Source organism: Platichthys flesus, chromosome 17 (assembly GCF_949316205.1).
Source record: "Platichthys flesus chromosome 17, fPlaFle2.1, whole genome shotgun sequence".
NCBI classification, from domain to species: domain Eukaryota; kingdom Metazoa; phylum Chordata; class Actinopteri; order Pleuronectiformes; family Pleuronectidae; genus Platichthys; species Platichthys flesus.
This window is the reverse complement of record NC_084961.1, coordinates 5,444,138-5,460,634: the sequence shown is the minus strand read 5'-3', so window position 1 is coordinate 5,460,634 and position 16,497 is coordinate 5,444,138. Positions and strand designations below refer to the sequence as shown.

The 16,497-nt window shown below is 46.1% G+C and overlaps 1 protein-coding gene across 1 annotated transcript in view; it reads left to right on the top strand.

Annotated features, from left to right (window-relative positions):
• Window positions 1–16,497, top strand: part of LOC133972785 (RNA-binding motif, single-stranded-interacting protein 3-like) — a gene marked incomplete in the record, with an annotated part of 235,040 nt that overhangs the window by 116,548 nt on the left and 101,995 nt on the right. Inside the window, 1 exon segment of the mRNA XM_062410357.1 lies at window positions 16,113–16,204. Coding sequence (XP_062266341.1) covers window positions 16,113–16,204 — 92 coding nt within the window.

Genomic DNA, 16,497 nt, shown 5'->3' with positions numbered 1-16,497 from the left:
TCCTTTTTACACGGCTATGGAGGCTTTGGGCTGTAAATCAGCGATTTAGCAAGTGAACACGGCAGGAGGGCTTCAGATAAACATCCTGCTTGTGCTTCAGAGGTTTAGCAGCCCCCTCCCTGCCAGCCCCGCCCTCGCTCCTCTTCCATTTCCTCTTGTCGTATGGAAGACGATCTTCTGCAAAGTGCGTCTCTGTGAGAGGGTCCATTAGTGCGGGGTGCACAGTAAATGGTGCGCACAGGCAGCAGTGACTTTAGTGGCTCGGTTGAAATTGTTTCTCTCTCGCACACACACACTGCACACATTTACGTGCTTGAACATACACAACCAATTAGCGGGCTAATAAGCTAGTTTGGATTAGATCAACTTTAATTACCGTCATTGTCACACCCAGCTTCCCGGTGTCTCGGCTCTGTTTTTCACTTCAGCCACCTGCGTCGCATGTCTCTGAATATTTATTATTCTCCTGTTTGGAAAATGATCGAGACCAACTTTGTCTCCGGCGAAGAGTGAGTGAACGAGGGCGAGCGAGGGGAGAGAACGGAGCGATGGAGAGATGAGGGAAAGAAAAAGATTAGTGTGCTACTTGCCCCGAGGTGTCTGGCAGCACTGTTTAAGAGCTATTGAAGTTCCATCAATACTTTTAATTGCTTTTTGTGGTTTCCCGGGATCTGAAGTGTGGCCCTTCAAGGTGAAGCCGCCTTCATAACCCCACTCCACGCCTGGGTTTATCCTGCCCGGTATTCTCCGGGTCAAAGTGACGCGGAAAAGAACCTCTGCCTTTTAGAGAGGATAGAAAAAAAGCTGATTATCTCGACAGGTCCTTTTTTTTTTTTTTTTTTGTGAGTCCTGCGGGCTATTAAAGACAAGAGTGGATGCATGTTAGTGGGAAAGATGTCTCCACAGGTCACTGGGAACAGCAGAGGGTGGATTAAAGAGGAGAAAGGCAGCGTGGAGGGAGGTCGGGCAGGAAAAGGAGTGAATCAGACCTCCTCCAGCTCCTGTGACGAAATCAAAGAAATGGACTCAATCGCAGTCCGTCCCCCCCGGGGTCCAGCTGACCTGAGTTATGCACAGAGCGAGAAACATCAGCGCAGCTTCTCCGCGTGTTGTGAGGGAGACAATGTTTCCCATAAGTCACCCTCCTGGAATGCAGCGCCGCTGAAATGCCAAGAAGCAAACGTAAGCAGATGTATTTCATGAGTGGAAGGGATGGGCCTGCTCTGTGCCCACTGGAAGAGTGGGAGGGGGGGCACAGGGGAGGAAACAGCGTGAGGAGACAATCACAGTTCTCTCGTATTTAAACACAAAAAAAAAACACACACAATCTGAACTCGCACCGTCTCCAGAAAGGTGAGAAGGTATCAAAGCATGAAAGAGACAAGCAGGTGTTTTGAAGCCTGATGGGCACAACGCCCTGATCCAGTCGCGAATTGTTTCCAGTCATCTGACCCCTCGACCCTGACACTTGTTTAAATGTCAGAGCAGCGGCTTATCACTGCTGCTCCGCCATCACACACAGCGAGCATCCCTCTCGTCCGTGTCCTCGCTCCCTCCCCTCCCCTCGGTGTTATTTGTGTTCAGTTCTGCACACCGAGCGCACTGCCAAAACAACCTGAGAGAAATGGGGGGGGGGGGGGGGGGGGGGGGGGGAAGAGGTCAGGACCGGTCGTCTCTCAGAGGGAGGGAGCTGGAGCGAGAGATCCACCAAACAAAGAGGCAATCGTATCTTTTTTAATTCAAAGCTTTTGTTTTGAATGGATATTGTCCGACAACGAATCCCGATAGTAATACAATATGATCTGAGCTATGTTGGTTCAGTTTATCCTCTTTTTTATAACAATGGTCATATACATTTTAGATTTACTGTAAATTCCAGGCAGTTAATTTTATGTCATTTAAAAAAACACACAAAAATTGAAACTGACTCAACATTTGTCATTCTAACAGTAATATATAGAAAATATATAAATATGTAGAATGAAGGTGGGATGTGCAGATGTTTTCTGTGCTTTTTGTCAGATATAGGTTCACCATGTAAAATCTCCTGGATGGATTTCCTGTGTCGGACCCACCATGACCTACTCACTGTCACTCTTTTTCCAACCTCACCTGACCCTTAAAGACGACCTCCACCGATTACAATTCATAACTTTGTGCACTTGCCTCTTAGCGCTTGGCAGGTGAAAAAGAAAATATGAAAAAGTGATATTGGCAAAAAAAATCTTCTTGTCCTTCTCGGCTCTTCCTTTAAGATCCGGTACACAATATGTGTTGTTGTTTGAAGCAGCTTCAGCACAACTGCCTCTGCTGGAAATGTTTCTTGGGAGCAGCTTTATTAAAAGCTCTAAGATTCCATGTACTATACAGATACTCTAACATTATTGTGCAGGTTTAGTTTGTTTGTTATGAGCTAGTTTTTATTTATACTGCAGGGATGTACCTTTACATACATAGAGATATAGCCTCTAGATACATCATACATAGCTTTTCACTATTCATCACTACATACACGTTAAACGCATTTCTATAAGCGATGTTTTTTTGTATTTGTTGTTCCAATATAATGCCTATAAAAAAGATTGAGAAGCTGAGGGCACGATGGGAAGATGGATAGCTGATAATACGCGCTTACGGAACAGGGAGCGTGGGAGTGAAGGCTGTGTGTTGTGGTAAAAGCAGAAAAACAGTTATGACGCTCTCGGTACTTACGGGTCAGGTGTCAGGGAAAAATGTGCATTTTCAGACGCAGGTGCGGCGCCCACACACAGACGTGAACGCACTGTTTCCCCACTAGCGCACATCCATCTATACATTTAGCCTCCATAGATGAGCAAGTGCTGTATAGCCTTGTCGGAGAAAAACAACAACAAAATGCACGCTCAAGATCATGTGACGCACCTCTCCCACGCACTCCAACACAAAAGGCCACCCTCGCACACACAAAGAGTAATCAGGGCCCGGCACACACTCCCCATCCATCTGCCGGAGGTGTGTTAGCAGCAGCAGCAGTGGCCGTGCAGCAGATCTATCAATCCTTTCCCTAACATCACAGCGTGTGTGCCTGGCCTGTTCTGGCTGCTCTCCTCCACCACGCAGGCCTTTCAATGAGCCGCTCTATCTTCCCAGTGCTGACTCACTCCCTTGCTCCAACCTTCCTCTATGACACACACACACACACACAGGCTTTCCAGGCACAAACACACACACACACACACACACACACACTTTTGCAACACAACAGACGCATAAACTGTGCAGGCTGATAAACACACACACACACACACAAACACACACACACACACACACACACTTTTGCAACACAACAGACGCATAAACTGTGCAGGCTGATAAACACACACACACACACACACGCAAACACACGCACACACACATGCTTTGGATGTAGCCCAGTTCAGAGAGCGATGGGAGCAGGAAGTTGTGAAAGGGCTTCAGGGCTGTCAAGCGCATGTTGCTGAGTGGAGGCATTCAGCTCTTCATCTCCCTCTCACACTTTCATGCTCCTCCACACTCTCACTCTGCCTCTCCTCCCCTCTTTGTCTCCGTTTGTCTCTCCCTCTCTCGCTCACATGCCCCCGTCTATCTTTACATCTGTCTCTGCACTTTTGCATTTAGCCCCGTAGCACCACGGCGGAGATTTGGGGGGTTTGCATCATAGAGTGAGGGAGGACAGGGGACAGATTGCAAGAGCCCCAAACTGCTCATTTGCCCTCCGTGCCCAGGAGGACCTCTTAAAAAGGCGGCGGCAGGCGTTTGAAATAAAGCAGGAGTGACCGAGTGGAGACATTTTATTTTCCCTGCCATGGCCCGGAGGCAGAGGAAATGACCTCAGCCCTTTAAAAGACCTCCGCTTCCTCCTCCGCCGCTGGGAGATAAGGCCGTGCCGAGATCCACCGGTCTGACTGGCGCTGTGCCGCGATGGCCCACCGCACTGAATTGTGGGAGATAGATGAGATGAGAAGATAGTGTGTGTTGTGTGGCTCTGTGTTTTTCGGCGGTTTGTTGTTGCTCATTTCTCAACTCTAACTCGCCATTCATTTTGCATGAGGATGCTAAAAACTCAGGAGGGCATTACATAAACTGGCATCTTGAAAGAATTACTGCTCGCTGCGCTATGTGGGCGACTTAAAGTAGCATGCAAACTTCTTTTTGCCTCAAAAATTCAAATCGCGCATTCCAAACATCTGATTATTAACTTCAAAGCATCACGTACATCAGTTAATAACACATTTGCATGCAGCTCTTCCAGCGTGGACACGGTGAACTCCTCGGCCGATCGATTCCCGCTCGCCGGGCTACACACACGCAGCCTCCGTCTGCGGCAATTTAAAAGCCTGTCAGACGCTCGACCATTACAATCTGAGGCATCCCGTGCCCTGCACCCGCGGGATGGGCCTAATGGAGAAATATAGGCAATGTAACATTCTATAAAAACAGATTTATTGCTGCATCAGTGCCTGAGTGGAGTGTTGCATGACTCGGAGCGTAAGCGCTATTGATGAATGAGGTGACGCGCGATTCGACAAACTCCTGTTTCCCATTGTCACGTGCATGTAGCGCTGCGTGTTGGGGCGAGTTCTTTCTTATTGGTTTCTCATTAGAAGGCCGAGATATAAACATTTGTCTATGTTGCGCACGGTGCCGGCGCAATTAAGGATTCTGTTTGGCCCGCCCCGCCCCCCTGCCCCCCTGCCCCTCTGCCCTTTGAAAGTGAATTATTTGCAGATGAGAATCTCGACTGAAGTGCGGCCAACAGTGGACCTTTTCCAAATGCCTCTGTTCCCTCAAAGCCATTCCTGAAAGAGGCGAGATCGGCCGAAGGAGGGAGGGAGGGAGGGAGGGAGGGGGGGAGGATGGAGGGAGGGAGAGAGGGAGGGAGACAAAGCGAGCATGTGCCGTTTTCCTGCTTGCATAGCGTATTAACGATTCCAATTAGCAATAGCTGAGGGATAATCACATTGATTTGTAGAGATTCAGCATGCAGAGCTTCACTGGATAACACCGGCAGCCTTTGTTAGCACCCCCCCCAAATCACACACACACACACACACACACACACACACACACATACATACACAAAAAAATCCCATTTTCTCTCCTTCAACCCCCCACCCCCCACCCCTCTCCCGCGGCCGCCTCGATATCCATTTCAGTAAGTTCCAACTTGGCCGCTCACCAAGTGCGAGTCTGATTGGCCGAGTTTGTCGTAAATAGAAGCAGCCGGGCCGTGAGCGCCGCATTCCTTGAGCTCTGACCTTTTGTACCGCCCCCCCCCCCACACAAACACACACACACTTCCTGTGCTGCGTTTGCATGCAGTGTCATTGTCTGTGTATCTGTGTGTCACTGACCGCTTTTATGTTGTTGTGTTTTTTTTTCCTTGATAGCTGCAGTGACAGATTGACAGGATATGAGGAAACGATAATGGGGGGGGGGGGGTGACGTGTATTAAAAAAAGTCATGTGTCTCTATATTTAGTGTGGAGGAGGTTGTGATGAGGTGAGATCCTCGGTCAACGATCACAATAGATCAAGATTTCTGTCGCTTGTTGTGTTCTGGATGTTTTTCTGGATCCAAACAAAGAAAAACAAATGTGTGATAAATTTCAACAAAGCACAAACAGCCTCTTAGCAATCTCGGTTCCAGATTTAATTTGGCTTTCCACTCTAGTAATTGGCTCAGTCAATTTCAACAACACAACCCTGGTGTCCCCTTCCTTGTCTTGTTTGTTGACAAATGCCTCGGAGGACGCTGGTGGAAGGTGAGGGGGCGTATATCCTCTCATCTCTTATCCCAAACCCAACCCGTGCATGGGGGGGGGGGGGGGGACCACGATGAGAGAGACAGCCTTCCACTGACCTGACACAGCCCCGGCCCCTCGAACATCCCCTGACTAATGATCATACCCTTGATTAGTTAAGGAAGGCATAAATCATAACTGCGACGTAGAGGAAGTCTAGCTGCAGGCGACCCGGCTGTTCCTCCTGGATGACTAACAGATGTAAGACACAAAAAGAAATGGCCCGTGTAGTTGTTTAAAAAGGAATCGGACACTTTGTCTATGTTCGCATTCGAATGTTTGTCTTAACCCAGAGATTTTCTCCCCCCGTTTCCAAAGGCCTCTGATTTCCATCGATCCGGCTTTATTCAAATATTTAGCCGGCCCTCTCCTCTCGCCGGTGGTGCTTTCGGGAGCCGAGCACCTGACGTGATGAGATTGCTTATTCCTAAGTCTCGCTCAATTGGGGATAACGTGGAGGAGGCGGCGCGCAGGATGGCACTGAATGCTAAAGTTTCATAATCTCCAGATGTAGCTGAAACGAAGGGGGGGGGGGGGGGGGTTAAGATATTCCACAGGTGAAGTGCGAGAGAAATGTGGCAGAAGCACTGCACCTGCACGCTTTGTGTAAAACTCTGCTTGTAGTGCTTCATAATGAGCAGCTATTCAAGGACATTCCAACCAGAAAGTGTGTGTGTGTGTGTGTGTGTGTCTGGTCTACACACACTCATATTGCTATGAATATATGACAAGATTGTGTGAGTGCTGCCATGTGTGTCTTTGTGCGCTTGTGCATCCGTGAGTGCTGAGCTGGGTTAGCGAATGTGTTTAAATATACGTGTCTGTGTGTGTGTGTGTGTGTGTGTGTTTGTGGTGTGTGTGTGTGTGTGTGTGTGTGTCTGTGTTATTTGCAATATCTGTGTAGCTGCTCAGTTCTTTTTTTTTTGCCATGGGTCTCAATTTAACAACCTCTTGACGAGTAATTAACACCCTTCAGGTCTGGAACCTTTCTCGAGGGCTCTTCACATGTTGCACCAAACACGCTGAGGCTTCGCTCTGAAGCATGCGAGCCGATGAAGCTGTTCAGGAACCGAGTGGTGAAGCTATTTACAGAACCGAGTCACAGACCGTAGATAAGGACGGACAACACGTCTCCACTTCCTGCCACTGTCCTCACATGAAGCCAGGATATCCAGGATGTGAAGGCTGCCATCTCGCTCAATCGGAGCCGGAGCTGCCACAGGAGCAATCAGGGGCGTGGAGCTGCCGTATCAAGGGCTCATTAATACACACGCTCGGCCAATCACGAGTCAGTCTCAGCTGTCAATCATGATATTTCACCCTGTTTGTATCTAATCAAAAGTCAAGTCACTCAGAACTACTTAAAATAACAATAAAAACCTCTTTGAGAACTCCACGTACCATCCACTAACATGGAGGAGGCAGGATATTTGACCTATGATGCAGCCAACATCAATTCAAGACTATTTTACTTTACTTTATAGAACATATCCTGTGTAAAATGAGTATATATATTTTCTAAATGTGATAATACTTTATTTTGTAATGCCTGCTAATGCCTGTGAGGATAATCTTGTATCTCCAGAGGATGCAGAGGTAACACTGGAATCTATTTCCCTCTGGAACCGACCTCCATTTGTCTTGCGCCCGGTTTTCTCTCTGGGCACAGTGTGGATTGTAACAACATTCAAAATAGGGTCTTGCCTGTCGTCCTTGATTTAGTGCTGATAATGTAGCCGGATCCATATGGCGCTGTGCTATAGCTAATGAGTGTGAATAGATATGAATTAATTAAGGAACAAAGGAGCAAAGTTTAAAAAAAGATGAAGAGATGAAAGAATCATGATGAAAGAAGTGAAAGACAGTAAATGACCCCTCGTGTGGAAATACTTAAACGTTGAGCCGTCAATATGTTAATTTCACGGATTAGTGTAGTGCACATTCAGGCTGAGGGGGTACAGAGGTCACCCTGTAACCAGAAGGTCGGCAGGTTTGATCCCAGTCGACTGTGCGGTTCTCATAGAATAAGTGCTGCTCCGTAGATGCCCTGTACGATAGTGTGTATTAATAGATGAATGGTGACACACTGTACTGCTAAGCTCTATATAAATACAGACCATTTACCATCCCGGCTGCTGTATTAACAAAGCAGCCTCCTTATTACAATTTCCCCACTGTCATTATAAAGAATCACAGAACAGGGGACAACGTGTTGGCTACCATCCGAGCTGTGTGAATGTTAAACAGTTCCCTCCTGTCCATTTTTCCCATATGCATCACTTGTGCTGCACGGAATTCATGCACCGATATTGGATGAGGGATTCGTCTTCTTCTATTTCTTTGTAACCTCCCGCGCGGTTTGTCTTCGGCACAATGAGCTTCCAATGGCCCCCTTGGCCCGGAGCCCTGGCACCGTGCCCCCCTGCGGATCCCGACTGCGGCGCTCTGACAAGGACACGCCCACACCTGCGAGGGGAAAATGACAGGAAATACAATACAGCGGCGCCTGGGCTGCTCCAGCACCAAGACGAATGCCTGAGCCATAAATCCATGTTGCAGGGTTGATAAGTTAATTGCCTGTACCACTATCTCCTCACCAGTGTCTAATATAAAAGAGCCCTCGGTGAGAGTTATTGTACAACAAATGGGTATTGTCTCCAGGCAGCGTGGGGACACTGGACGAGAAAATGAGGTGGCACTATGTCTGAGTACGTTCAATGAGAGGCAGTGTTTGCACGTTGCACGTTTTTGCTTAATCTCTTTATTATGTCTTATCGTAAACGTGTGCAGAATCATGAAATGGATTTAGAGCTGTGTTGTTTCTCACCTCTGCCTGTCTCCTGGTTGGTTTGTTTGTTTCTAAGCTTTGGCATTTTTTTTTAAACCTTTTCACCTTTTTCCCAGAGAACAGTTCATGTATCTTCATAAAAATCTAATGTAGGACATTTAGGGGACTTATATGTTTGAGTGTTTGAAATATGTGGCAGCTGGATTGGGACTTAAAGGTAGACTACTATGTAGATGAGGCTGGAGTATGACTGAGGACTTGTCACTTTTCCATGGTGTCGATGCTCTGACGGGCAGTGATGTGGTCAGATGACAGTCGCCCAAAGCTAATGCATGGACTCCACAACATTAAGACAAATACATGTATCAAGTGCAGATGTTTCTCTGTGGGATCCTTCGAGTGAAAGAGAGATTTATGATCTGTCCCTGTTTACTCTCTCCCTCAAACCCACACACAGACACACACACACACACACACACACACACACACACACACACACACACACACACACACACACGCAAAAACAAGAAAGTTGGAGGTCATACATCCAACTCCAGAGTAACACGTTCCCATACACACCACCGCGAGAGTAGCCGCAAAAATATATCATCGGTCAGCTGCTGCTGGTGCAGGATGAATGGGGGAGGACAGAGGAATGCAGTCCCACGGTGAGGATGCTCTCTCTGGGTTTGGAGCGTGACCAAGTCGGTCTTGGCTTGGCCGCAGTTACTCATGGATCACCCCCCCCCCCAACCCCCCCCACCATGCCTTTGCCTCAGTGTTTGTTCTGCTGCTCACCACAACCTCCCAATACCATCACCCGACCTCCCTTCAGGGCAGAGGGAGCAGTCAGGGCCCCGGGTGCAGCAAAAGGCATCTATAAATACACAAGCAATGAAATTTGGCTTCTGTTCTTTCATTCTTCTGAACTTCAAATTTGTTATCCAGTTAACTCTTTTTTTTTAAATTCTAAAAAATTTGATGTTATTAGTTCCAGCAAAAAACACAATATTCTTCTTCTTTGATAAATGACTCAATAATCTACTGTTGCTCAACATTATGTATTAATTGACTCAGGATTTCCAAACCTTTACTATTGTCTATGCTGCATGTGCACAATCACAAATGATAAACTTCAAGTACAGACACACACACATACATTCATACACACACAGTTTAACGTCAGAACAAGGTCAAAATGATGCACAAACTAAAAGATCCAACACGATGCGGCACAGCGACTCCGACATTAATCACAAGAGCCATATTACCGTCATTGCCGTTCATATATGTGCACGGAGTGGCCCATCTATTTCCTCCATTAACAGTAATTACTTTTATACCTGCAAAGTGCGAATTATTAACATACATGTAACCGCAATAATGAATCACCCGTGAACAACCGCAGCTTCACAACTCTCCTGGATGACTCACAAGGACAAAAACAATTACAGCGTTTGCCCCGTGCACCGCAGTAACGCTCCGTGACTTGTCACTGATTCATTATTCATACTTAGGGCATTATTATTCCATTGTATGCAGGGCAAAATGGGATCATTAGCGCTGAATATGAGAATGTGAAAAATGAAAATATTGGGGAAAATGCTGCTGCATGCAGTGGGTAGGAAACCCCAAACAATCCGGACTATTAGTAGATAAAGAATGGTAATTTCCCCAGAAGTAATTAGGATTAGCATAATACGGTGGTGAATGCATGATGCGTGTATGATTGATACGTCGTTACACGCTCTGTAATGAGTCCCTTATCTGCCCCCCCCCCCCCCCTCAACTTAAGACTTTTTGTTTGAAGCACAGCTCGAGGTGGCATCTTCGGTTGTGGTGGACCTCCTTTGGGGGGGATTGTGCTAGGGGGCACCCTTCCTCATACACAAGCACACACACACACACACACACACACACACTGGGGCTACAGTGGAGTGGAAGCGGTTGGAGATCACTACAGCATCATCCTGTAGTAACTGATTGAAGATGGTTCTTTTATCTTGACAGGCTCCTTGTTAGAGCCGGACCAGGAAATATGATATGGCAGCTTATGTTCTCTTTACTCCTCTCAGAGAGACGGACTGTCTGTGTGCACAGTGTTTGTGTGTGTGTGTGAGTGTGTGCATCACTGACTGACAATATATTAAGAAGGACAACACAACGACATTTCTCCCACTATACAAAGACACAGCCAAAAGACCCTGGGTTTTGACAATGCCGTCTTGGGGCATCATTCAGATCCAGAATCTGTGCAGTAAGGATCCGTGCGTGGAGAAGAGGTAAAGAGATCTGACCAGCAGCTGTCATATCGAGGCCTCACCCCCTTTTATATCATCAATTAACAAATTAAAACCAAGGTTATAAGCAACATGAACATACATCAATAAGATTAAAAACTACCTTTAATGGCAGAATCTAGTTTTTTAGTTTGGCACAGGTCCCATACGTTAACATGGATGAGGTGGGGCTCGTTACATGAACCACAAGCAAACCATCTTCATTACAAAATGGATATCAGCAGCACCAGTATCCAGGATCCTTTGGCTCTAGCTTGGGACAGTGGAAGGAAACTAAACTAAATGTGTCCTCCATCTTTTTATCCAGTCTTCAATCTCTATGTACTGCCGTTGGTTACATTGTTTGTGTGTGTGTGAGTGTGTGTAGACCCAGTGATCTTGTGTGTGGATATGTGTGTGCTCCAGGAACCCTGTGTGTGTGTCTGTGTGTGCAGCTGCCCAGCATTACCAGCAGTTACTCTTGTAGTGAGTCACTTTGAGCTGCTTCTAAGTGACAGCTATCGATTGGGTGTTTGTGTTGTTGCAGAGGCTTCAAAGCAACACCTTGCCCTCTGCATCCCACTTGAGACAGTAGCTCCACGGTATCCATATTCAATACAGCAGCAGTACAGCATGCACTTGGCTTCTGCGTGCATCTGTGTGCTGGTGTTTTAAAAGTGTTGAGTCCTGACCCTGAGGCTTCTCCTCTACTTGATTGACTTTTTCTTCTGCTCATTGACTAAACAAGGATCAGTGTAGGAGAGAGAGAATGCATCTGCAAAGCACAGAGACACACACTCAGTATAATCTACACACAGGTACGGTTAAAGGGCTTGTTTATCTGAATTCTAAAAACACATTTATCATCATATTTATGTCTCAGTATCACTTAATAATCCATATTTCTCAATGTAGATATGTATAACTCTAAAATAGAAAGTGAAAGTCAGTTTTGCTTCATTGCTCTGTGCCCTTTCCTGGTAGGTGACCTTCTTTGGTAAAAACTTCTAATTAATCAGAAGCAGAATTTCAGCTGGTTATTTTTTGTTGGAGAAGTATAAGGAATGAATTCATGGCTCTGACTTACCTTGTCTATCTGATGATTTGATGAAAACAGTATTTGTGTTGGCAGCAACCCAAACAAAGAAGTTCATCACTTCAACTTTAAATGATAACAAATGCATTATTACCTGTTTCTTAGCCTTACATCCATCAAACCATTACAAACAAATATATAAAATATCACATGTACAACATCTAACGAACCATAAAAGTTTATATCTGCTCACACGAAGAGAAGGACAAGTCCAAGTACAGTTAAATGTGAAGTATTTATGATGTAATTTAAGATATAGACCTATTGAGCAGTGAGATTGACCCAAAATGAGTCACTTAACTTCAATGTTGAAACACTACAAAGTGTTTTGCTCATATAATGAAGCAGGAGAGCTCAAGATAACTCTGCATGCTCACACATATACAAAAACAATGACTTTTCTCTAACCTCTGCAACTGTTCAGTCTAAGAAACTCAAGATGTCTCCATATTTCACTTATTATTCACTTTCCCAACAAAACAAGCCTTTAACAGCTTTGCCCTGTGGCTACGGATCAAACATCCCACATCCAGGATCATTATGCGTATATCAGCTGCAATAAGTGCACAAGGAAAAAAGAGCAAACTGGATTGTGTTGGTGGAGGCGGCTCGCCGAGTGTCAGCTCAGTCTTCCTCAGCGCATTCGGCTGACCCTGAATAACCCCCGTCTTCACGCCGCCTCCCATTAACGCACTCTTTCTCTCTCTCTCTCTCTCTCTCTCTCTCTCTCTCTCTCTCTCCGCCCTCCCTCTCTCGTCTCCCTCTATTCAGAGACGTCTGAATATAGGTCAGCGTTATTCTAAAGTCCTCATCCTGCTGAAAGTTTGATAAGTGTTCTCCAGGTGGTAGTGGGGTGAATATTAAATTTGTAATTGGGGGTCCCAAGTATCCGCCCATTGGAATATCCGGATTATTAAAGAGCATCAGCCGTGGCACGGAGGGGCCTCTGTAACAGTCTGTTTGATTCTCTTAATGGGATGTGAACGTGCTCTTAGATCTAAATGGAGGGAAAGAGTCACTTCTGTCTCTTTAAAAAATGTCAAATTACAATTCTGTTTCTCTCCTACATTTCCAAGAAAGCACATCTGGTGATATCTATAGCCTTTTGGTTTTACTCATCCGGAATTGGAGCAATCCATCTCTTGATTTTGTCTGTCTTCGTTGCAGAGCAATGGAATTGAATGGATATTCTTTTATGGTTCACTGAAAAAAGGCGTTTAAAAGATTCAACAGCAAAAACGTTTTTCTATAAACAGCACCCTCCCATCCCACCCACTCTCCTCTGGATATCCCATTAACCATTTTTATTTTTACCAGCAAAGAAAAACACTGTATTGCGACAAATTAAAGGAAAAAACTCTGAAATGCATGGAAGAACTTCACAATGGCTGCAGATGCTTCCACACGAGGTGTCACCGACCAGTTTAAATATGATCTGAATCACATGCCATAGCCTTCCCAGTCACCAGATCTCTGCTGCACTGGAAACAACACTGTACTTCCAGAAAAGAGAGCGACATCAGTCATTTCGAGAGCGCACGCCACACTGACATGTGTTGATGTGACAAAACGCTCTGGTAGCTGTAGAGAGTACGACAGGAGGAAAGGAGGAAGTATTATGAAGTGACGGCGTCTAGAAGTAGACGGGTGGGGTCAGGGTGGATGGATGGGTCGACACAGTATTAGCCTCAAGCGCAGGAGAGAGCTCCCCATTGTCCAGTTCAAACCGAGTGTCAGATTCTTTCAATTATGACGACAATCAGATTTAGATCAAGAGCCAGGATGAAGACCCTCCGTCCACCTCCGGAAATTATTCATGAATTAAGAAAAAAAGAAACTTAGAAATTCAAAATTTTACAATTCCCCTTTTTCTGCGATGAAAGAGAAACACAAACAAAGTCCCTCAGAGTTGGGACGCCTGGCTGTGTGTCGGTCAGGCCATGGTTAGGGTGAATGAATCTCATATTGCATTATAGCTGGAAACATGAAGCTAAACTGGACGGGACACAGGATAAAGTAAAGTTAAAGTAAACATCACAGGGAATGTTACACAGGCACGTTTTGTGGTGAGGGAGCTAATGGCCAAGAGCCTGAAACCTCATCCAGAAGGAGAATCTGCGAAGGAGCTTCTGCAGAGTTGTCGAAATCAGAAACAGTCAGTTTATCACAATGAACTTTCCTTTCAGAGCAGATCATTGATATTTGCACAAGATGCTGTGAAAAACCTGAAGGACAACGCTAAACAACTCTCTCTCTGGCCTGTGATGAAACACGTAACAAATACAGCTCAACTCGCCATTGGTTGGATTCGATGAATGGCACCAACAAAAGCAGAGGATCTGATTGAGCAAGTTTTACTTTGACTAGTTTTATGGTGTTTCTGTGTGTGCGGCAAAGTTCAGTTCATGGTCTCACTCAGGACTAGACGTAGCTCACGTGGGCAATGAATTAATCATGTGATGCAGTCCAGGGTAAAAGTTCAGCCTGATTCTAGATTTAGATGGCGACAGATTCTGGGTCAAAATCCGGCCAAATGAGTCCAATGTCTTTCCTGCTTCAGTGAGATGCAAAAAAAAAGTGGAAATCACCTTCTACTCATTCGCACATCGTCTGTTTTGAGGATTTTTTTTTTTAGTGTTTTGACATTTCACTCCAACTCTTCATATTCCCACAATTAAAGACCCGCCAGCCCCGCTCCCCCCAGCTCGCCATTAATCAGTGCTGGCGCTCGATTTCACCTTCCGCCACAGGTTATGATTTTCACATTACTCCATATTCCTTCACCGGCGTCCGACAAGGAAGTGACCCCCAAACCCCGCCGCTGACTTTCCACTCCACACACACACACACACACACAAGCACACACACACACACACGCTTCTCAAATATTTACACAGGTTATTGTGAGAACAGAAGCTGCTACATGTGTGTACTCGTACATGAACGACCCCCCCCCCTCCCCCTCCTCCCACCACCTCACACCCATTATCCTTTTGTAATTACACTTTTCTTCTGAAACAGTGGATCAGAGGGCACCATTGACTGCTTTTAATCCGCCACCAAATTTTAATTAACACGGACGTGACCCCTCCTTGGACCCAGATACATCCCGCAGAACGCCGGGATCACAATAACTCATAAATCACAGTCGCACAATTCATTCCCGCCACTCCCCCCCCCCCCCTTGATGGATTTCCAGATGGGGGCTGTTAATGTCAGGAAAATATGAGAGCTTGGGGGGGGGGGGGTAGAAGGGAGAAAGACAGAAAGGCAACGTTTGTGAGGAATATAAGTCGGTTTTCATGTGCATGAAAGAGGGTGTTGAAATATGGAGAGAGAGAGAGAGGGGGGGGAGAGAGAGGGAGAGAAATGGCCGCCGCTCTGGTACGCTGTCAACCTCTGAGAGATTTGTTACCGGGGAGAGGATTATGGAGGCTGTGAAATGGGGCTGTGTTAATATGCCGGGTGTTGAGGAGCACGATGTGGGCCAGCCCGGCTTCACAGGCTTTTTGAAAATCAAACAGCTGAACGGGTGAAAACTGAAAATGACTCAATGATGTAGTGGAGGGAACCGTTCGTGCCGGCGTGCACTTGAGTGTAATATCTCCTCAATCGTGCATTTTTAATCCGGGGTACATTTCATAAATTACAAACACATGAATTATTAATCCTGTTGAAATAATGCACACCAGTTTTTTTTTTTTTCTATTTCGCATAACGACAACTGCGATGGTCTTTATTTCTTCATTTGTATTCTGCGCAGTGCTCGTGTGTTTTTTGTTTGTGTGTTTGCGAACAAGTGTATATCAGTGTGTGTGTGTGTAAGTGAGTGTGTGTGTGTAGGTGGAGGTGGGCAGGGTGCCGGGGTTTGTTATTACTAAATCACTCATCCATGCTACTAATTAAGATGCATAGCGTCCCCCTATGAGCATCAGTGTCACTAATTATCAAACAATGTAGTGCTCACCAGATATGAGAACTGGCAGCCTCTCTAGTCATGTTACCAACTTATTACTGCTGCAATTACCAAGTGCCTGTCATTCGACTTGTTAGTCATCTGCCTTAATCTGCCATTTCTTTTCTAATGCTCCTCTTTTCTCCCCCCCCCCCCCCTCTCTCCCCCTCCAGGATATGGCTTTGTGGATTTTGACAGCCCAGCTGCGGCACAGAAGGCCGTGTCGTCTCTCAAAGCCACTGGGGTGCAGGCCCAAATGGCCAAGGTAAGGACGGCTTAATAACAAGTTAGCGTCACCACTTCCTCTTGCACTACCATCCCCGTGTGTGTTGTCATATGACAAGTTGGGAGGCGTCTGTGCTGTGGAAGCGTCTGTTTTATCTCGTTGACACTCTCTGACAGGGACAAAGTCAATTTGCAGGTCCCCTATTTCATTGTGGTTTTCGTGGGCTTGACTATTTGTAAGTGTGTGTATGTTCTGTGTGTGTGTATGTTCTGTGTGTGTGTGTGTGTGTGAGCCGGTCCTGCTTTAGCTGAGGTCTGACCAGGCGCTTGTCC